The sequence below is a fragment of the Pyxicephalus adspersus genome, chromosome 7 (genome assembly GCF_032062135.1).
Source record: "Pyxicephalus adspersus chromosome 7, UCB_Pads_2.0, whole genome shotgun sequence".
NCBI lineage: Eukaryota > Metazoa > Chordata > Amphibia > Anura > Pyxicephalidae > Pyxicephalus > Pyxicephalus adspersus.
Window position 1 is genome coordinate 29,758,122 of NC_092864.1, and position 23,716 is coordinate 29,781,837.

Consider the following 23,716-nt stretch of genomic DNA (forward strand, 5'->3'; position numbering starts at 1 on the left):
ATTACACAGCAGGAGCCGCTGTCATGACAGTTTGGGATTGCTTAGCATTACACAGCAGTGGCAGCTGTCATGACAGTTTGGTATTACTTAGCATTACACAGCAGGAGCTGCTGTCACGACAGTTTGGGATTGCTAAACATTACACCGGAAGAGCTGCTGTCACGACAGTTTGGGATTATTTAGCATTACACCGCAGGAGCTGCTGTCACAAAAGTTTGGGAAAATATAGCAATACACAGCAGGAGCTGCTATCACGACAGTTTGGGATTGCTTTGCATTACACAGCAGGAGCCGCTGTCATGACAGTTTGGGATTGCTTAGCATTAGCATAGGTTCTGTGTAAATAGTTTGGCAGTGGTGGCATGCAGGTTTGCAAAATCGGAATTGGCTTGACTGCCTGACTGAACCTGTCTGTCTTGCCTACCAATTGCTGAGTTGTTTATTATTTTTCCTATAATGCTACTTTGGAGAAGCAGGCAGTGTTTATAGTCAATGATCACATTATCAATACTCTCGTTTCTCTCTCAGTGAAATCCTGGAGTCCAGAATAAAGGAAATGGAAAATATAATAGCTGCCCACCAAGAGAAGGAAATGAAACTAAAGAAGGAAACTAAACATTTGAGGAAGATACTGGAAAAAATAAAGGAAGAGCTGGCTGAGACAGCATCAGAGCATCAGAGAGGTGAGATAGCTGGACTAGCAGCACATGGTTAAATTTTGCATGATACTCCTATCCAAAAATTTTATTGCAAGACAAATCTCTTCCAAATGAACTATATTACGTGGGAAGTTTTTTTTTTTTTTTCTTTTCTGAGCAAACTCAGATTTAGCCTTTAGTACTAATGACTCCAAAATGAAACTCCAAATGTTAAATCTGTTTTATCCATGCATACAGGCAGACACCAGGTGGCACTGTTGTTACTTCTGTCTATGGAGGATAGGAGTAGCAATCTTCTCTACATTATGGGGTTTTTATAGAAAGAGAGCTGTTTGTCAGAAAAATGACTTTATTTATCAAGTAACACAATTTTTCTTTCTGGATTTTATGAAAGTGCCAATCAGCTAAAAAGATTGCTACTTTTGCCACATGACGTACCAATTAGTACTTTGTAGTCCCAATTCCTGCACCATTGAAAAAAGGGTTTTACATTTTATACTTGCTGCAACTGGCGCTTCCACTAGCAGCAAGTAGAGGATTGGAGAATGAGCATATAACAACATCAGCAGATTCGGGTGGGTCAAAATCTGCTGGTGAGGTCAGATGAGCCTATCTGAAACACCATGTAGGTTGGTGGATAACAAGAACAGAGGAATGGGCCAGGCTCTTTAATTGACAGGCTAGTAAGTGGCCAGTTACAACCTATTTTTAGGTAATAGGGACCCAATAGAGAATTATCTGCTTGGTTAGAGCAGTGTTTTTCAACCTTTCTACCACGGGAGAACTCTTTGGAATACCTTTCAGGGAACTCCTTCCATAATTACTATATTCACAGCTCACAGTACATTATTGTGATGGTCAGTGGGAAAAATTCTTATATTGCTGGCCATTGGGAAGAATGTCACCCTTACAGATAGCCAAAAAGTTTATTGGTATCACTTAAACTGACCTGAGAGTCACACACTGCTCATTGCTCATGGAACCCCCAGCAACCTCTGGAAGAACCCGGGTTGAGAAACACTAGACTAGACCAAGCTGGACTGCATGCTGCTTGTCAATGCTTTGAGTACCACTGAAAAAAACATTTCATGCCTTTGGTTGCCTATCTATGGGATATATCAGGGCTGTGTGAGATTTCATCATTTGTATATTTATTACTTCTTTTTCCGCCAGCTTGCTGTTACTTGTAGTTTCTTTTCCTGTATAGCACAGATATAACTCCAGTATTTGTTTTGCAGTGACGGAAGAACTTCACGCTGCACAGACAGCTCTCTCTGGTCATGGTGGACCGGGACCAAGTAACATGGAGCTGCTTCTGGACTCCTGCATCAGAGAGGTCAAACAACTGAATGTTTTACCTGAAAAGAAACGGCACAAAAAATGATATCAGCCTTTTGGTGCTCTGGGGACAGGTTTTGCGGGACAGGCAAAAAAATGTTGTGCACTTTCAGCCATGAAGACTCTCTGTTGTTTCACTGTATTGGAACAGCTGCTGTCCTATGGACAAAAAATCCTACACAGGATAAAATCTAACACCAAACTAATAGGATTCCAACATAAGACTAGCACTGTTTATACAAATCGAGGGGGTGTATAATATTATTGCCATTGTGATGCCATACCTGTGCTTTACCAACTCAGCGCTATTGTTCACCTGCAGCTTGTCTTATAACGCCTTGAAGTGACATGATGTGCTTTGCCTGTTTTACACTTTACCCAGTGTCCAGCAGGAGGCATCAGATGTTCATTAACAGGAAGAACAAATGACAAGTTTGTATGCAGGTACCTTGAACCACCAAGTATATGGTCAGCAGGGAAATCCCCTTAAAGCTGAACTCTGGATATAACTACTGCATGAGTTAGGTGCTTACTTTGTATAGGGGTGGATAGATTGGAAGTTAAACCTACTTTATCCCTTTTTCCTGCACCAGCCAGTGCTCCGCAGCCTCTTCATAAGTCTAACTTTGCTGGTTAAGCAGTTTTAACCAGGGCTGCAGACTCAACACATTTCAGTATTGGTTAACTGGGACAAATAACCCCCAGACCAGTCCTCCTGGGCCTATGAAATGCACAGGAAGAGAGTTTTTTTCTTTTTACATTATCTGCATAAGTACACCTCTAAGAGGCCTAGTAAGTGCCCTCATTTGGTGTAGTTATTTTTGTAGGCTTCCTCCAGAGATTGCTGGGGTTCCTTGAACAATGAACAATTTGGACCTCTCAGGTCAAGTGACACCCATGATCTTTTTGGCTATCTGTAAGGGTGACATTCTTCCCACTAGCCAGCAATGTAGGAGACATTCTTCCTACTGACCACCACTCTAATATACTTTGAGCTGTGAGTATAGTATTTATAGTATTTCCCTGAAGACCTGAAAGTTATTTCTAGGGTTCCCCTGCTCTAATGGGTCACTTACATTATGTTGATATTTATATTGCAGCTTGCCTTTTATCCATTCCAGTGACACTGATTTTGGGTGTAAATTGACTTGGTTTCAACCTATTTATTAACTGGTTCATTTTTTTTTATTACTTTGCATTGTGTTCAAATAAAAACCTTATATGTCCTTAAAATGAATTTATCCTGGATATTGTAACATTAAAGAGCTTTGAGAGTTCAAAACGTGTATTTAAAACCTAAAAGTGACCATCATTTCACTATAGACATTGTGTCATTTTTGTTTTCTACCATTAGGTGTATTATTGTTAATAATCTATAACTTCCAAGTTATACCTATACAACTCGGATTAACTGCCTTCTTTCTGTACACAGCAATGTCTTAGATCACACCACCTACAAGACTTGAGGCTGAGCAGAGATGGAACCCCGTTTGCCAGGGAGTGGGCTGGGCAACAGTTAAATGTACATAGCACAGCCGGTAATCATATTGGGTGGAGTGATAAGTGCTTCAATGAAATGACGCTGTGCATCTCTGCCCTCTCTCAGTGCATATTGTGGTCATTCAAAGCAAGAAGGGCCTCAGCTGCACTAAGTCAGGGTAAAGTGCAAGCTTTTTTTGTACACAGCCCTCACGTCTTCCTGGTGGTAATTGCGATAATGATCCTTTTGTTGCTGATTGTAGTGTCTACTGACAAAATTGGACCTATTTTATTTCTTCCTTAGCAAGTCAGATCCTATCTCCTTTCCTGGCTGAAGGACATCCAACAAAGTCTAGCCCTTTCCCCAACCTCGTTCTGCCCCTTTCCATTGGATTTCAGTTCTTTCAATCATGGAGGCTCAGCATCACATGTGAACATTACCTAGGACAGTTTGCAAGCAAATGCAGCCTGCCTAAAGATCCACACTCCTTCATCCTCCCATCAAAGTGTTTTAATGTATAACCCCTCCTATGAACCAGCCAACAACTCATTCCTTCAGGGATGAAGATCTTGATGGCTGATTTCTACACCTGTCTGCATTGCACAGAAAAGAGGCCCTGTGAGATCATCAACCGCCCTCTTCACTCCTGCAATGACCCACTAATGACTTCCTCACTCATAGCCTATTCACATGCACGGGTCGAAGACTTCTAAAGCTGCCCCGACTCTTTGGAACCTCATCCTATTTCGCTTGCTCAAACTTTCTCCACATTAATAAGGACCTTAAAACCAAATGCTGCGACTTCATCTACACGTCTTCTGTCTCTTAAACCCTCATTACTCACCAACCATATCCCCCTCTTATTGTATGTTACTTCCCCCACCTTTTAGATTGTAAGCTCTTCTGAGCAGGGTCTTCGCCTCCTTTGTCACTGTCTGTATCTGTCTGTCATTTGCATCCCCTATTTAATGTAAAGCACTGCGTAATATGTTGTCGCTATATAAATACAGTTTATTAGTAAGAATTTAATAATCATGATGTCTAAAAGAAAGTTTAAAAAAATGTTTCATTTAAAAACTTAATATGTTTGGGGGCGGGGGGTGGCGGGTGTCCAGGAAAGCAAAATTTAGGAGCTTTACCTTCCACTTTAAGGAACAACAAAGCTTCTTTTAGTGACTAAAGCTTGTATGCATGTAAGATGATTCTTGCCTAATACGAATATTCGGGCAAGAGTCTGACATGTACAGATGTCTCCTGGCATTCTGACGGATCCATGAGTGATCAAAGATGAACAATCACAGAAAGTGTGAAGGGAAGAGAGCACATTGGGGTACCGCCTACTCATTCTTCCACCTTGCCTCCCCATGGAACAGAACAGCGCTGTGTGTACAGCGCTTGTTTCTTTTTCTGTCACTCCTTTGTTGCTGGAAGCAATCACAAAAGGTCATTTCCAGGGGCAATAATTGATTAAATGCTTGCTTAGGCTGTGTACAAACAATTTACATTTAAAGTCTCAATAAACAAAACATAATACACAAAACACCAATTATTTAATGAACTTTACTTTGATAGTCAATCTGCACTGAGAAAAGCATTGAGGCTGCCATTGACCATTTTTCTTTCTTGTCTTCTTGTCCAACTGCATGCAGTTCTTTGTTATCAGACCAGGATAACGTTCTGATGTCTCAATTACTTTACTGGCTGTAGGGCTGTAACCCTGAAATAGTGAAGCCCGAGATCAGCTAGCGTCCTCAGAATAAAGACACTCATGACAGCTTCCCCTGTTATCCGCACAAGAATAAAATCAGGCAAAAACTGCATTATCCAGCACATACCAGAACATTTGTTTTGGAAGTATTGACTCGGAAAGAGCAGGTCATTGTCCTTAGATGTTGTTGGATTTGTGAGCCTTCCCATAATCCTCTCTGCGGTGCAGCACATGGACAAAACAACACTTTTCATCTACTTCCAGTGGAGATGGAACCTGCAGTTTTATATTTTTGAAATGCCATAGTTGATTGTTTTTTGCCTTTTTTAGTCTAGTACAAAATATAAAACATTTATATAAGCACAATATTTTGTTTCATGTGGTTGAATACTTTAGGAGATTGTTACTTGGTGCCAACATTCTAATACATCCAGACTTTTATGGTATTAAAAGGGATGATACAGCTTATTAAATCTTTTAATACATATAATTATATAGTTTTTATTAAAGTTACTAAAATTGCAAAAGTTTATTTCAAAATATACATCAAACCACATAGTGAAATATCCATTAAATTTAATCCTTTTTCATTATACCCAATTACTTAGGTACAGGAAAAATAGTTTTTTACCGCCCCTCCCAGCAGTTATCGGAAGCTCCTATTTTTCCCCCAAACCAATTTAATGTAAGTATGCAACAGTTTAGTTTTTCTTTTCTAACCTTGTAATACCACTATTAAACTATTTTTGCGTCCATTCAATAATTAATTCTAGATACATATACCTTATACTCTAGGATCCAACGGATACCCTTGAAGTTATTAACACTTGGGACTTCTCCCTACTTTGGAGCTATAACAAAAAAACAACGACCTGTAACCTCAGAAGCTTTAACTCTCTCTCAACTGATATACTACACAAGTAAGTGTTCTGCAATATATCATTACACACAATTTACTCTAAATTAACCACCCAGATATATTGTTTAATATATATCTTAAATCTTATTAGGTCATACCAACTGCGGAAACCTACCAGTCACCTAGCTACACTATCCAACCATTCAAACTAACTACTGCACTTTCTCCACTATTATTATCACATCAACAATCCACTACCAAGTAAAGCTGCATACACACATGCAATTATAGTTGGTGGAAAGGATCTTTCACAATCCTTTCCAACAACTAAGGACTGCACGATGCATGAACTAGTGCTGTACATACAACACCATTTTACTCTATAGGGAGGGGAGGGGGAGAACAATGGAGCGGCACCCTGCTGCGCGCTCCCCCCCTTCCCTTGCATTAGGATCGTTCGTGGATCTGCCAGGACGGTTGTTCGGACAATAGACGATGGACGCTGTACACACACCAGTGCCTTGTCCGATATCAGCCCTGATCCGATTATCGGGCAAGAACTATTGGACGTGTGTACGTAGCTTAATGTTTCTACAAAACTATCTCACTATAATTACCTTATATCAATTTTAATACTGTATATGGATATCCACCAACCAGTCTGTTATTTTTACACAATACTACTACAGTTCTTTCACATTAATAACTTCTAACACATGATCACACCGTATTTGATATCCTGTTTGAAGCCAGTTATTGTACAAAGCGTAAAAATGTTTCTTTATTGTAGTCTGTTATTTTAGTCTAAGTCTCTATAGGTCCCTTGGAGAAGTTAATGGGCGAAATGCATCGGGAGAAACAAACAATCCTTTGAACTATAATATGTGCCAAATGTGTTATTTAACATTGGAACTGTAATATTCAGTTTACTACCCTTGTACATTGCCATTCAGTGTAGTTTTAGCTATGTCTAGCTGAGAATGCTACAACAGATTTACATAAGTAAAAATTGTATTTGATTGTTGCCACAATAAAGCCATCTTTCTTTCCTCTTCTTGATATAGGTAGTAAACTCTCCAATCCATTGCTTTAGATGGCACTACATTTCCTGTGTCACCATGATGTGAATGATTTTAGCACACGCTATGACACACAGCCCAAGACCTAGGATAATTTCCATGCGTCTATGCATGTAAAGTGTAGGAAGAAGGAGTTACCAGTTGTGGACCTGGTCCCACTATGCTTAGCTGCTGCTGACACTGACCCAGCTTGACTTTGGACCTGCTTCTGCTCTTCCTACCCATTTCAAGTCCTGCTAATTCCTAGGTTCTGCTCTGATCCTGTGATTCCTCAAAGTAAACTTCATAGTTGACGACTTTAGCTTTGTTTTAGCTGTTCTGATCTTCTGCTACATTTAGGACTTCTTTAATGGTGATTCTGAAGCTTGGAAATTCTGTGCCACTCCGTGCCCTTTGATTTCCTGTCCCTCACCCTGGGGGTATTTGGACCAGAGATGTAAGTGATACTCTCTCATCACTTTGGTCTCTAATCAGGTACATGATACCATTACCAACATAAAGAATAGGCAATGCTCCATTTATATTAAGTTCCAGATATACACTTATAGCAGCCAGAAATGAAAAGAAACATTTGTGTTTTTGCATGGAGCTGCTGTTATATGCAACAAAAGAGAAGATTGTGTATGTGTATGTTTGCAAGCCATAAGCAGCTGGTGGGAAACACAACCAAGAGTCACTTCCATTATCTTCCTAGAGGAGGAATCCACAGACATTCCCCCAATATATTCTAATACATCTAAAGAAACTTTTTTTAGCCTTTGAAGTGAAGTGACACCTGTCATGGGATGTGATATATTGGGTTAGAGCATGCAATGCTTAGTACCAACCAAAAGTGGTCAAAGGGTGCATAGACGGTGAATCAGAGGCACGGGAGTCATGGGTGCCCATGTCCCAATCAGTCAGTCAAATACAAATTTGGCAGTGGATCTGCTGGTGTTTATCAGTCCTATGATTGGTGACACAAAGCTCTGGGATACTTACTTGGTGAGTTCTTTGATCACGCCTTTGATCATGCCATGTAGAAAATATTAGATCACACCAATAATGAGTTATTCCAATAATGAGTTATTCCTTAGCAATGTTTTACATACAAGACCAGAAACAAAGCCTGGTATTATAAGAATACATCAATTCTAATGATTACTGGCAATATGATCCAGCTTGAATACAGAGTTTGTTGGATATCATGGAATGGCTGCTGGAAAAAAACATTTTGTTGATAGATAGAATTAAAGGGCTGGGCGGAAAAGACGTGAGAATCTATTGCCCACCCAAAACATGGCAACGGCTAGAAGATCTGAAAATAGTTTAGACAGAAGAATAAAGATTTTGGCGTCTTTCTGGATTGCGCTACTCGTATATTCAGGGTTTCTCCTGCATTAAGTGGATGCTTGGCAGACATAACCCCTAGAAGTTTGCACAAATTGGTATAAAGTAATCATTATCATATATAAATTTTTTTACTCAGTCTGCAAAAATGTAACATTTTCTATTTAAAAATTCACATGGATATTTTAAAAGTCGCTGCCAACCATGCAAGGATGCCAACCTGGGAAGAATCACAATAAGTAATGAGACCTTTAACTCAATGGAAGGAAACATTGCAAATACAGGACCAAGGATGGAACACTCATGGCAAACACAGCGGGTCATCTAAGTGCTCCATTTATTTTAATTTAGTGTTTCTGTTATTATCTCACAATATGTGCCCATAGTCTGCTCCAAGTGTCCACTGCTCTTTCAGCATAGGGTTGCTTTTTAGGAATTTGCTTCATTTTTTCCTGTTGAGAAATTCAGAGCACGCTAAAGATACCCAAAGATGTGATTTGGATGCTGCCAGCAAGAACCAATTACTGGAGATTGTGGAAAACCTAATCTGATTGCTATTGGTCACCCTTCTAGAAGCCAAATAATTGAGCCTATCCCACATTCTGTAGACCTAGCATTAAAGGACTGGATGGGATCATATATAAGGTAATATATAAGGATATATAAGGTAAACCAAACTCTAAAGTAAGTGAAACCCCACTTTAAATCTGATAAATATATTCTAGGTGCAGCAAATCCAAATGTGTTTAATGTATTTCTTTCTAAAGCAGCCACAGCCTAAGTAGCAAAAAATTACCTACCAGCATGCTGCAGAATAGGCTCCTTCTCTTTTGGGAACTGTAATGTCTTTTTGGAGATCTGACAATCCCCCTGCCAAGCCAGAGCTCTCCAACTTGCAGTGTAAGTATTGCTAATTTCAGAGGTTCATTTCTGATTTGGCAGCTGTTGTACTGGACCTCTGCAGACAGGCCACCGCTTACACAGAAAGCAATGGTACTTCACAATGCATGCTGGCAGGGGATTGGCATTTCTGTTTTCGGTCGGGTTGCTATAGGATTATGAACACCTTTTTTTATTTAATGCTTTCAAACTGAGTTTAATTGGATGTAAAACCACATCAATATCTTTTTCTTTCTCTTGCTCATCCCCAATCTCTCTCCCTTATTCACCCTACTACCTAATATCTCGCTCTCTATCCTTTCCCATTCCTCAAATCTTTTCTCTCTGCTTGGGGGTATCTGCTCTGTATATGTGTTCAGTATGATAGAACCTTCTTCTGCACAGTCAGCCAGTAACCTATTTTAATCGCTCCAGGTTTTGAACTTGGCCTTGTACTTTACTTCCATGAAGCTGAATTGGGCATATGGTCCTTTCAAATATTTTAACTATTACCGGTGGCTTGAGGTGGTGTTGCCTTCTGATGGAATAGAAAGTTCCTTTGCTTTTAGGGGCACTACTACTGCCTTAAAGCTCCCTGATTGGTTAGGCTCCAGTCCAAAAAACGAGAAGCTGTTGTTTTTCTCCAGTATGGAGCTATTTATGTAGGGGAGCTTTTACTTCAGTTCTTTATCTGGAATGCCATAACTTTAGTCTTCTTTGGATCATAGGGTAGTTCCCATGTGGTACTGATTTTTTCTAATACAGCCAGGCTTTCTTGGTGGCCTCTCTTGGTTGGAAGGCCATCTGCTTCATACAACAGGAACTTCATCTTGCCATAATGGATGGGGGGGCAAGTTCATTAACACATATGTTGAAGATGGTCGGGCTGAGGCAGCGACATTGGCTACGTCCTGATGAAAGAATGCTATCTTTGCATCCTGGCCCTGCATGGGATTCCATTAGGCTATGGGCATCATAAGTTCTCCATTTTTATTCCACCTTCCAGGAATTTTAGGAACAGGTGTTTTTGAAGTTCACACAGATGAAGTTTCAGTCTTAGGGGATATAGGGACTCAAGGTGTAATCATCTTGTTAATAAATCTATGTCTGGTGAGTGGTATTTAATCATCTTTGACAGGAAGTTGCTGGTCCTTTTACATTCTCTTTCTCTATATTTTTCTCTTTACCGCTTCCCATTTTCCTGTCTTCCTTTTCATCCATTCTTCTCTCCATTTCCCTCACCATTCTCTCCCTCTCTCTATGTATGTTTTCTTCTCTCTATTTCCCCGATTATTCCCTTTCTCTATATATACAAATTCTTCTCCAGATCTCCACCTCCATATATATATATATATATATATATATATATATATATATATATCTCTATATATATTTAGATATATATATTCCACCTCTCTATGTATATTTAGATATATATATTCCACCTCTCTATATATATTTTCTTCTCTCCATCTCCCTTGCCATTCTCTCTTCCTCCTTTTCTCTTACTGTCGCTCACATTCTCTCACACTTACACACACTTGTTGTCCCTCTCAAATCAAAGTACAGGGTTCCAGTATGAAACGGTTCACAGGCCGAGTAAATAATCAACATCCTCCCCAGGTTTGCTTTCAATAACAACATAACCCGAGGATAGAGATATGCATTAACAGATTGAGCAACTCAGCATGATCGCTGACTTTCCAAATACTTTACAAACTACCAGTGGCTCATTAATATCTTCCTAAACTGCTGAAATTAAAACACATGGCAACGAAAACTGCAAAAAAGGATCACCATACTACGCAAAATGATTAAAATGACTTTAAAATAGGGATCACAATTACTTCTAAAAATGTTCAAAGAACCCTTATCAACTACAGGAGGAACTTTGGTTGGCAAACACTGGATTAAAGTGTATTCAAACCCTCTCAAAAAAAATAGAACTGATAGAATTTTTAGGCCTGAGTTCCTACCTTGCTGGTGCAGTTCCAAGAATGGCGCATGTCCAGTTTTTTGAAAGTCTTGGTGAGTTGGCAGCCTGCTTTTATAAATGCATTTACAGGCAACACCAAAAAAAGCATGGACCCAGACTTAAAGGAATGGGCAGGCAACGCATCCAAAATCCCCAATAATGGGCGTGCACTATTTTTGCCAATGCAGTGCACTACATGCTTTATAGAGCATTGTGGTGCATTGCCTTTTTGCCTAGCACATTGGGGTACCTATAAATCAACACCCATAAAGGAGTGCAGCACTGAAACATATAAACCCCGTTAAGCTGATATGAGTTGAATTGAGATCTTCTACATTTTTAAGTCTGCAGTTTAAAAGTTATTTAAATCTGGCCCTGGCACATTGTGTGTAAAGGTGACAATGCAGCTTTTCTATGGCGTACAAGAAGCAGTGAGAGCCAATGTTGTCACTTGTGTTGACACTTGGTGGTCTGATCTTCATTTTTGCAAAAAATACTGTGGGCAGGAAACAAAAGACATGTGAAACACCTGATGCACCTACATGTACAGAACAACATTTATTTTTAAAACAAAGGTTTAGATTTTCCACCATAAGGAGCCCATTGTGTTGAGTGTCTAAAAATCCTTTACACTTAGATTCAATGATTCAAAGATTCGATTTATTAAAGCTCCCAAAGGCTGGAGAGGATACACTTTCATCTGTGAAGCTGGGTGATCCAGCAAACCTATTAAATCCTGGACCAGATCCATTCTAGGTTTGCTGTATCGCCCAGCTTCACTTAGGAAAATGTATCTTCTCCAGCCTTGGAGAGCTGTAATAAATCAGGCCCAATGCATTTGTAGCAATAAGAAATCATGCACATGTCTTCTTGCAGCCCAAGTGACCCTCAACAGCTTTGTCCTGTAGTGTTGGAGATTCCATCAAAACCTCTATTTTACTGCTGATCCTTAAGCAAGCGCAGCCTAAATTTGAACATTAGAATTGATTTCTGCATTGTTTCGTAATGTTCTTCAGCACTGCGTTCTATCATCTTAAGGGCGGGAATCACATCAAACCCAGCCACAGCTTAGAAAATTAACACGCATTGACCTACTAACTTTGAAGTCGGTTTGTGCCTCAGAAATATAAATATTGAAAGTGCGGCTCCAGCAGACATTTGAAGGGTTTTCATACAGAGCAGTCTATTTCAGTATCCCCTGAAGGGTAGGATATTAAAATCAGGATCACTAAAATTCCCCTTTTATCCTTTTCCCTGCTGGAGGGCCTGAAACAGATTGCAGAGTCCTGGGCTGTGGGCCCCTCTAGCAAGCACACAGCTTAAATCTCTGCACAGACTAAGCATTTTCTGGAGTTTACTAAGCGTATTTCCAGGCCTGCTGCCTTCGCCAAAACATCTGCAGATTTTATGGTCTCTCATGCATTTCGCACTTAACGGGCACCTTCCGAGCCCCAGCTTCACATTACACTTAAAGCGTAGACAATGGGGGGGGGGGGGGATTTAGGAGGTGACGGGTGTAGAGCGCACAGCACATTCCAATCTCAGAGCAGGTCCCAGGGCCGAGACCTCAACACTGTCTATCACACTACACACGTGTTGTTGGGGAAGGTGTCAGTAAACCCAAAATTTACTTTTTTTTATTAAAGGCCCCCAACTAAAATTGCCTGCTTCTGCGTACTGTAAAACCATATCCATAAATAATAAATAACTAGCGTTTCTAGTTTGTGGCAACATTTCATCATTCTGGTGGCAATGCTCTCCTCTGCAGTGTTGCTACCCGTCTACACATGCTCCTCTCAAAAGATCATGCGTGAGTGTTTTTTTTTAACAGACCAAGGTCCACTATGGACAGGCTTGGGAAATGGGAATACAAAGGAGAAATGTCAACCGGTCACGTTGCTGCATCTGAGGTCTGCCCACAGATTGGGACCCAGAGGAGATGGGTCACAGGACCAAGATCTGTTGTCCTTGACACTTACTCTGACTATGGATTCTTCTTCTTCTCTTTCCACTCATCGAAGTTCTCTATATCAGTTGTGTCCAAATTCAATTCTTGAGGGTCATGGTCTGAACAGTTTTAAGCATTTCACACAACAGTAAATGTGGTATTCGTCAGTGTCTGAGTTTATCAATCCTGGTCTGTATGTGGTTATTCAGGACTGGTGGTGGACAGTCCTGACTTCCACCATCATTCTGGTATTTGATGGCTACATTGCCTTGCAGGGTCCTATGAAGCCTTTAACATATCTGATTTTACACTGCTAATAAGTTGGTGTTTGCCAAATTAAAAAAATAAAACACAAAAACCATTTCTGTATTGTGTACATTTTCTTTATAATACTGCAATCTCACTTTGCGTGTGACAATTTTCCTTATAAATGATGGTTAGCTGGAATCCTTGAGTGCCACAAACAGTCCCTCTGTATTGCTGGGCCACCTGCAGACCCCCTGAAAGGGCTTTTAGCTCAAAATATAGATTGAGTGAAATGTGAAGGTTTTTGGATTGAAAACCAACATCCATTTCATTTTCTCCTGACAGATCTGATGGAATGAGTGAGAGTACTGGTTGGGGTCTACAAGTAATACGTAAAACAACTGTCCACAGAGATATTATATAATTATAATATGTTACATAATACTTTCATAGCTGTATGATATAACAGCTGGAGGGCCCACCTGCCCCAAGGCCATGACTATACAGTGCCTTCTTACAGTCATTATCCAAATTTATATCGTGTGGAATAATGTTTTAGATCAGCCTTTCTCAACCTTTTCACCACGGAAAAACCCTTTAAAAAGTCTGAGATCTTGGGGAACCTCTGAAATAATTTTCTAGGGAAAAATGCATCCAAAATTGCCTTTAAGGATTGCTGCGAATATATAGGATATCATCTCAACACAAAAATGTTATCAAAATATTTTTTAGTACAAATAGATAAAATCTATATCAAAAGCGAAAAATATTTTATCTTTAAAATAAATCATGCCATCAGTTGTAAGGAACAGTTAAGGAAATGCACGAGTATACCCTTTCTATGCCATATGATATCATATACACTCGAGTAAAACCCACAATTTTCTTTTTGACCTGAAAATGCCAAAAGAAAAATAATCTTGGTTTATATTCAGGCCACATTACAGATGGCACTGTGTCCTTATGTAATGTGTAAAAAAGAAATCAGACTGTGTTACACGCTTTAAATGAAAACACAGTGCCACCTATTGTAGTGCACAGAAGATTATTTAGGAGAAAGTGACCCATTGGGTCTGATTTATTAAAGCTCTCCAAGGCTGGAGAAGATACACTTTCATCAGTGAAGCTGGGTGATCCAGCAAACCTGGAATGGATTTTTAAAAAGCCATTTGCTATTTGTTAGCAAATATTTTCAATCCTGGATAAGATCCATTCCAGGTTTGTTACATCACCCAGCTTCACCGATGAAAGTGTATCTTCTCCAGCCTTGGAGAGCTTTATTAAATCAGGCCCATTGTCAACAGCTCAAAAGTACCTATATATGTAAAAAGGAGGAATAAGCACTCTTAGTAAATTCCAGAGTTGTAACTATCACAATATTTTTTTCCTAACACACATAATTATAAAGATAATAATATTAAGTTATTCTTATTAACTTGATATCTGTGCTGTGATGTTTTTACGTTAGTTGTATGATTGGAAATCTCCGACGTTTAGGGAGTTTTATTATCGCCAGGTCAAAGCTGTGCACCAACGCCAGATTTCCATTGCAGAGAATGTTCATGGCAGATTTTAGGAAACAGATAAGGATTCATTTTAATAAATAATGACATATCTGATGTTTTCATTCTTTCCATGCTACCGTACTCATTTGAGGTGTTATATGCCTTAGTAAGTGCTAGTACTTACCTAGTTACCAGGAGTAGATCTTCCATACAGCTCGTCTGGCTCTGTGCTCAACAATCCTATACTACCAAATGGTCCATATCAATTGGCCTGGAAGAACTTACACTAGCACTGAATGGATATAAATCTGATGTAATGGTGGATTGCAGAGAAACTTCTGGGGACTTTTTGAGGAACAAATCATCCCACCAGTTTGGCAATATCCCTACCATAATTCCTGACCCCTTCTGCTCTCCTGGGAGTTTTGTGTTCTCAGCTCTTCTTACATATGTATAATAAAAAGAATCCAGCAAGGATGGTTGGAGCTGCTCATAATGAGCAGAGCAGGTGTATAACAGGTGTGAGGAACTCATCATAATGGGCACAGGAGGTGTAGAGAGCTGGGAACTCAGCACAAGGATGGAGGGCTTTTCTTTTAATGGGCACAGCAGGTATAGAGCTGGGAACTCAGCACAAGGATGGAGGGCTTCCCTATAATGGCCATAACAAGTGTATGGACCCAGGAACTCACTGTGGGGATGATCTGAACCCATCATAATGAGCACAGCAGATGTACAGAACCAGGAACTTTGACCTCACCAATAGTTTCAGAGATAGAATAGACAGCCCGTTAGGTCAAAGCAAATCTAAACCCAAGAAAAAAAAATTAAAAAGTAGACAGGAAGCTTTAAAAAAAATTTTCCCAACAGGGTCTTCACGCCATTGACAATTAGGAAAATCACCTGACCGATTCTAGAATAATAGATAACTGACTACAATGCAGAACAGACCTAGTGCACAGTTATCAGCTCACAGGATTCCTGGCAAACACAGAACAGATATAACCAAACACTTCCAAGAAAACAATGAGTAGAAAAGTTTATCTTTAGGGTCGTTTAAAATCCGGGGCTTTTTTACCTGGCATTTCTCAGTGTTTATGCGATTCCTGTTATGGGGTGACAAGGTCCCCTAATTTCTCTCTTGCATCGTCTCCCTGTCCATGTTCCACCTGAGACTATAGGGATTGGACATTGCATAGGGATATTTTTACTGTTGCCACCAAGGGAAAGTTCATCAGTGGGACACAGATAGAGGTGGTAGAAATGTGCACACTATGCACGGGCAACCAATTCATTGTTCTTATTTGCACACTTTTATCTAGTATGTTGTATTTGGATAAGTGAGCTGCAATGGTCCTCAATGGAGTCCCTTCTAGTAATGAGATTGAAGCAATTCTCCTCCAGACTCATTAGTGAGAATTGTCTCCTTTTACTCTGATCTCAGACAATTTTCAGGGGCTCCGAGGTGGGGGGGATGGGGGGGTGTTGGAGCCGATATGTCTGCTGTCCCTGAGCTTGTAATTAACAAGAACTGCTTAAATCAAGACAAAACCTCATAACTTTCAGCATGTTGAGAGCCTTTCAGTTCAGCCTAAAGTGCAGGGGGGTTAATGAGCTCTGTTGATGGTGAAATCCTAAATTGGTATTTTTGTAGGTATGTTGGAGCAGACATTAAAGTTACAGTCAATCTGCATTCATCTGAAAGCGATTCAGCGATGATTGCATGACACCAGGGAAACAGCGGACCATTCTTGTATATTATGTGCAGAAATGGTCTCTTGTAGTCCCCATCAGAAGCCTTGGTGACAACACAGCACAATTGCAAGACTGGGCCAGAGCAGTGTCACCTTTTAACAGGAAGTAGACAATAGAAGTTGGCCTCCCATTGCTTCTTTTATTGGACATTACAAAATGATGCCTCCCTGCCATAGCGCCCAACTTAGTCCCTGCCTACCTGGGTGTGTTTGGCATTCCTGACCATCTTTGTGTTACATTCTGCATAATAAAAATAAAAAAAAGTCAGGGATGGCGGGAGCTCCTCTTCATGGGTGCAACAGGGGTGTAGAAACACAAGCGTAGTGCAGGCTTTGGGGTGGGGGTGTAATGTGTGTACGTGAACTCACCAGCACTTCTCCAGATTTGGCATCTTCAGCCATCTTGATTGGCCTTCCTTGGATATAACAATTTCAGCTCATTTGCAGCCCGGCAGTGAAGCACTATGGGACTGTGTACAGAGTTATCCATTCACAGCTCAGTGTACATTCTAAAGCATCGTGCGAACAGGAAACTTGGAAGCATTCTTCTTGCAGAAAAGACACAGTACATCTCTTCTGGAGGAAAAAACTTCCTGCTTGCAAATATTTGATTTGCATTCACACGATTGTGCTGTGTTTGTGCTTGTGCATAACAGACGTCATTCCACACGTTACCTGGGTTGTGTTAGGTGCCCACTCATTTAAATAGGATGCCAAACGCACCAAAAAAAATGCATTTACAAATTCCCGGGGTGTATTAAAACACATGGCTGCCAGAAAAGTGCATTAAAATGGAACTAAAGTTCTACTTTTACAAATGCTTGATCAGGCCAGTCATTGCAGAAAGAGACAGGTGATACTACTTCTGCAATAATCTGTTTTACCTACCTGAGAGTTCCAGGTTTCTGCAGACAAAGTGGAGCTGTGCATGAGAACCATCAACTTTGTCAGGGAAACTCGGCAATCACGGCTTCCCTTGTGTGTTCCAGGGGTGAATCACTCCTGCACGCCTGGGCAGGAGTTTTACCATCCTGGCACAGGCAATTAAGAAAGTTGAAGATCACCTCTGCAAGGAAAAAGAAAAATAAGGTGGCGGTATCATGCGATGCAACCCCGATAGAAGAATCAAGCAGGATTAGTTCTGCTTTAAGGTGCCATTCGGTGTTTGACGGGCTTGAACCTACGTATAATAAGGTGATGCACTTTGCTGATAGATATAAAGAACAGGTAATGTTCCTTCTGCAATAATCCCTCTGACCTGCCTGATCTTCCTGGGAAACTGTAAAAAAAGATGAGCTGCCCGGCTTCGATTGCACATGCCGGTACTGAATAACCCCTGTGTACCTGAGTTACCAAATTCAGGTCCAGCCAATCAAGATGGCCAAAGTTTGCAAGGAGGAAGAAAAGAAGATGGTGGCACCCTGCAATGGAATGACAAGTGAGTATAGTCCATCCTATTGTGTGTGAAATTCCCCCACCTACTAGATTGTAAGCTCTTCGGGGCAGGGTCCTCTCCTCCTGTATCACTGTCTGTATTAGCCTGTCATTTGCAATCCCTATTTAATGTACAGCGTTGCGTAATATGTTGGCGCTATATAAATCCGGTTTAATAATAATAATAATATTAATAATAGTGGGTTAGTTTCGCTTTATTGCAAGGCATGTAAGCATGTGGAATGGCACGTGGTAATGCAATGCATGGTAAAAATGTGCAGTTGCAGGCTGAGGATGGTCAATAAATTCTCCAGCTGATTTTTTAAGATGAAATCATCCAGGTAATTCATGGAAACAGTAGGTGGATGACTAACATTATTATGGTAAAGCTAACCAATTCATTGGATTGAAAGAGTGAAATTAAACATATTACGCAGTTGCAATAGGGGTTGCAAATGACAGACAGACAGTGACTCAGGAGGAGGAGAGGACCCTGTCCCAAAGAGCTTACAATCTAAGAGGTGGGGAAGCAGCATACAACTGGAGGGGAATATGGAATGGTGGGGAGAGTAGTGAGGGTTTAGGAGACAGAAGAAGATGGGTAGACAAGTTTGAAGAGATGGGTTTGAAAGTAGGAGCAAGCCAAAATGGGCAAGGAAGACCATTCCAGAAAAGTTTTGGAGCCGTGCGTGTGATGAGGTTATGAGTGAGGAAGACATCCAATCAGCAAAAGGTTCAAAAAATGTGGTTACCTTAAGGCAAAATGAATGTGAATGAGCCCTTAAATATATTTTGAAAAGGTGTTTTTATCCTGTACCTCCATAGCATCTACCATTCATAGAAATATCAGTTCTAGGTGGACTGACCTAATAATGGTCATTCACGATTTCAGTCTATAAAAGTTCCCTCTGCCTCGGTGGATTATTTCCAGATAGCCCATGAACCCATACAATATTTGGCTGGCTAGGGGCATTGAATGGTGTACACAAGAGGTCTGTGAAACACACTGACCAGCACTTGAACCCCCTGCACTCAGTTGCATAATGTTTTTCCTTTTTCACTTGCACGTTTGTGCGAACACCTTGACCCTGAGGCCTCGAGAGAGGGACACGAAAAGACATCTTAGCAGAGAGGAAGCCGGTCTCCCTACAGCTGCAGAACACTGCACAATACACGAGCATGGCCCTGCTGCTGCAGCAAAACAGCTATTAATCTTATTTTATGAGATCTTCTTATATTACCTATTTACTAAAATTACTCCACATGGCTTTCCTTCTGGGCCTCGATGGGTCCCAGCCATCAGGAGCAAACAATAGACATCTTCCAGGGACCAGACACATCTGGAAGGTGGGCCCTGCTCTCCTCCGTGCTCCCTGCAAGCTCCAAGTGACTTTGATCCATTGAATAATGATCGCTTCACCAATCTGTGCTCGGGGCCAGTTCCCGAAAAGAAGGATTAGCAATCGCACATTTCCCCTAAAATAGGCTTTATACCGGCAGCACTGGCTGATTTAAGACGAGAAGAGGATCTCAATGACTCAGGGTTCCCCCTTCCCAGAAGTGGTGTAAAATCTTTGCAGGTTTTGCTAATAACAGAGGGGGAGTTAAGATGTGTTTTGGGAAAGGAGGCGGTAAGACGTACCCAAAATTAAAATCCTTATGTGTGTCGTTTGTTTTTGCCTTTATTTTTTTTATTTCCTGGAAAAGTGTTTTCCCAAACTTTAGACTTTAAAGGCAAACTCTACCTCCAGTTTCCTTCCATTTTCATTCTATACCTCAAGATCACTTGTGATGAATTGACACCTTTGCACTTTTATCAACATGCAATAAAACAGAACTAAAGTTCTGCATTCCAAAACTGCAAGCAATCACCATTTTTATACTTACCTGCATATTCATAACTTCTTTTTATTACACTGAGCATGCGCATGTATGTATGCAAGGGGAATATCTGGCATCCCCCGGGGCTGCTGGGACTCAATGGACTCCCCCATGCATGCACCAAGTTATCCTGGCTTGGCCAATCAAGATAGCTGAACATCCAATACTGGAAAGAGGAGGAGAGGAAAATGGCGGCACTGACCCCAGAATGAGCACAGATGAGTGAAAATAAAAAAGTGCGATCCAACAGGTATGCTTAATTAACTTTGATGCAATGAAGGTCAGCACATGAAAAAAAACATAAGCAGAGACATATGCATAAGCCAATGCCTAGTTGTGACTATGACTATGATCTAACTAGAAGGGGGTCCTCTGGTTGACATTTGCCTGCCCCCTGTAAGATGATTGTAACCACTGCTGGCCCCTGAGATCTCATAGGGGGTAGCAGGGACAAATATAGCCATCCTAAAGCACTTCCATTTTTATTAGTGAGGTCATATTCTGGACCCAGCAGAATCTTGTTTAACCATAAGCAAAGTAGTGGATCGAATATCTGTTTTATGGGCATTCCGCCAATGAGAGGGTCAATCATGTGTGACCTTATGAAAACAACAGTAAGGAGAACAATAGATGCCAGATTACATATTTGCATTACAGCGGAAACCATTTGTGTACATAAGGATGCATGACTTATGGTCGTAGGTGATGAGCAACGGCAAGACCTCAAAGCCTTAACCATGCTGCATCATGAAAAGAGGGCCATGGTAGGCAAACTGTCCTTTTCTACCTCTCTGGCTTTCCATTCTCTCCCATGCTGCAAAGCTCATTTCTCCTCCCAGCCAACGTAAAATCCTGTTTTAGACAACTGAACTGCCTGTCCTGGTTTGTGTGGCACTGGTTCCACAAACAAGTTTTTGGCCAAAAGTTGTTGCTTTGCCCCTACTTTTGTCACAATGACATGCAAGGAGTGCTACAGTCCTAGAGAGGTAGAAGAGCAGACTATCTAGGACATGAAGGTCCAAGCCAAAGGACATCCCTGTAGTGCAGGAGAATGGAGAGTTAGCAATTCTTCTGTGCTAGGAAGTTACTAGGAAATTACTGCTGGGGTAATTTTCTTAAATTTGGCAAAACAATGATTGCTATATTTTAGTATCATATGGAAGAAGGGGGCAGCTGAAGATGTTTTGCTGGCTCAAGCGTGAAGAAGGGGAATATTTGAGAATGCCTTGCTTGGGGCACCAGCATAGCCAACAATGGCCCGAAAGAGACAGATCTGTCAGAATGGACATAATTGCATCTCTACCTTCCCCCCAAATCACCTTTCCACCTTCCACCTCAATCTCTCCTTTCCCAACTGCCATTGAAAGTTGTTTTAGGCAACTAAACTGCCTACCCCAGCTTGTGTGCCACTTGTTGCTCGGCCCCTCTTCCTGTCACAGCAGCATGCAAAATGAGAGAAAACTGGGTCATCCAGGACATTATTATTATTATTATTATTAATAATAAACAGTATTTATATAGCGCTACCATATTACGGGTTTCAAATGACAGACAGGAAGTTAAGGGTGTGTAGAAAAACTTCTTCTCTGCACTAGGGAGGGTGATTACTGCTGGGGTAATTTTCTTACCTGGCTGAAGGTGTGTTGATGGCTGAGGGGTGGGGTGGCTGAGGGGTGGGGATGGGGAATACTGGAGGTGCTTGGGGAACCAACATGCCCAACAATGGCCCTGATAGGGACAGATCTGTCATTTCATTCCTAGCAAGATTAAGAAAAGCAGGTCATCCATGACATGGAGATCCAAGCCAGCAGACAAGGCTATGGTGCAGGGGAGTGGAGGGCGGGTAGGAAGAATTCTTCTGTAAATTAGGAAGGGTAATTACTGCTGGAGTAATTTTTCAAAATTTTGCAAAAAATGATTGCTAGGTGTTAGCAGCATTGGATGAGGGGGGAGCTGAAGGTGTGTTGCTTGGCTCCGTAGTGGGGATAGCAGAACCTGGGGTAACTTGTTGGAAAGATAGATAGATAGATAGATAGATAGATAGATAGATAGATAGATAGATAGATAGATAGATAGATAGATAGATTTAGTATTCTTTATAATCCATTTTATACAAATACATGATGAAGGGTAGGGCAGGGTCGTGTATTGGTCATTAGGGTGACTTTTGCCCCAGATTGTTTTTCCTGCTCTGTATTAGGCTCAGATAATGAAATGTTCAATAGTTTGGAAATACCTGTAAAATCTCCAACAAAATCCAGAATTTAGCAATAAAAAGAGCAGGGCTAGTCACACTCATTAAAATACCACAAGACAGGCTTTCAGCGGCATGGCTAAGTGCACTCACTGAGCGCCATGTGGGAAAAATTAAATTTCAAGGCTCTTCCAATGTTTTATTAATTTAACCACGTGCACGCCAGAAGGTGTGTATGCGATGAAGCAAAGGTTGGCTGCGCTTGGTCACGTTGAGGGATTGCACCGATTCCTTTAATATGAAGTTTTTGATTATTTGTCTTAATTTGGGTTTACAGTTTATAGTATGCCCGGAATAAAAGGCAAATAAAGATGAATTATTCCAAATCCGGGAATAGAAAAGCAACAAGCACAAAAACAAAAAAATTCAGAATTTCCTAAGAGTTTGTGATGGTTCAGCATCAAGGATGATCTGTGTTAAACATTTGTGAACAAAGCCAGGAACTGCACAGGTACCAAGATTTACATTCCAGGAGGTAGATGGAGACCTGGGGTGTCAATGAAGGTAATATTACCTGAAAGGGTTAGATTACATAGTCTGTAGGAGCTCACCATATTTCACTTAAGGGGTGAGGTTTTGTTCAACCTCATAAAAAAGTAAAATGTCTGTTTACGTTGGGCAGACCCTTTATTCTTCCATTGATTTCTCATATAAAACAACAATGCTTTTCAGGTGCTATGAGATCCAATGATGAGGACACAGCAGAGATCACTGATATCCCTGAGATAATGGGACTGAATATTCCCGAATACAGAGCAGAGAAATGATTTAAAAGCAGATTATCTGAGTTCTGCAATTAGTTAAGAGAAGTGAATGGCTACAAGCATATCTTATCCCATGGGACTCCCAATGCTCTACTTTTCTATGATGTTGGTGTGATCTTTTGAACTTTCTGACTCAGGCGACAGTAACAGGTAGGTCTATTCATGAGGATGTTCTGATGATTTGATTGGCTACTGAAAAGTTCAGAATAGTGAATGAACCAATATTCTGGTTAGTTACAGGTTGGTGTAGTCCTGTGCGGACTGCGGACACACTACAGGAGATAGCCAGGGACCAAAGACGTACAATGAGAAGTTACCAGAGACTATGCACTATAGGTGATGGTCAGAGACTGCAGACACACTACAGGTGATAGCCAGATAAAAATATTACAGAGGACAGTCAGAGACAGTAAGTAGTCTGCAGGAGATGGCCATAAACTGAAGAAATGCTACAGGAGATGGTCAGGGACTGCAGACACACTACAGGAGATGGTCCGGGACTGCAGACACACTACAAGAGATGGTCCGAGACTGCGGAGACACTACAAGAGATGGTCAGAGACTGCTGATAGACTACAGGAGATGGTCAGGGACTGCGGAGACACTACAAGAGATGGTCAGAGA

General features: G+C 40.9%; 1 protein-coding gene and 1 long non-coding RNA gene across 3 annotated transcripts in view; one reads left to right on the forward strand and one right to left on the reverse strand.

Moving 5' to 3' along the window:
- LOC140335387 (uncharacterized) overlaps positions 1-3,299 on the forward strand; it is a 7,658-nt gene extending 4,359 nt beyond the window's left edge. Inside the window, exons 5-6 of the mRNA XM_072417964.1 lie at positions 529-683; positions 1,898-3,299. Coding sequence (XP_072274065.1) covers positions 529-683; positions 1,898-2,043 — 301 coding nt within the window. The 3' untranslated portion in view covers positions 2,044-3,299. The remainder of the gene's footprint in view (positions 1-528; positions 684-1,897) is intronic.
- A 1,722-nt stretch (positions 3,300-5,021) lies between these two features.
- The window catches only part of LOC140335388 (uncharacterized), a 40,900-nt gene continuing 22,205 nt past the window's right edge, over positions 5,022-23,716 (reverse strand). Inside the window, exon 3 of one of the 2 annotated variants that reach the window (XR_011921693.1) lies at positions 5,022-5,461. This is a non-coding gene — a long non-coding RNA (uncharacterized lncRNA). Of the gene's footprint in view, positions 5,517-23,716 lie in introns of both variants that reach the window. The other variant, XR_011921692.1, reaches the window with a different exon arrangement.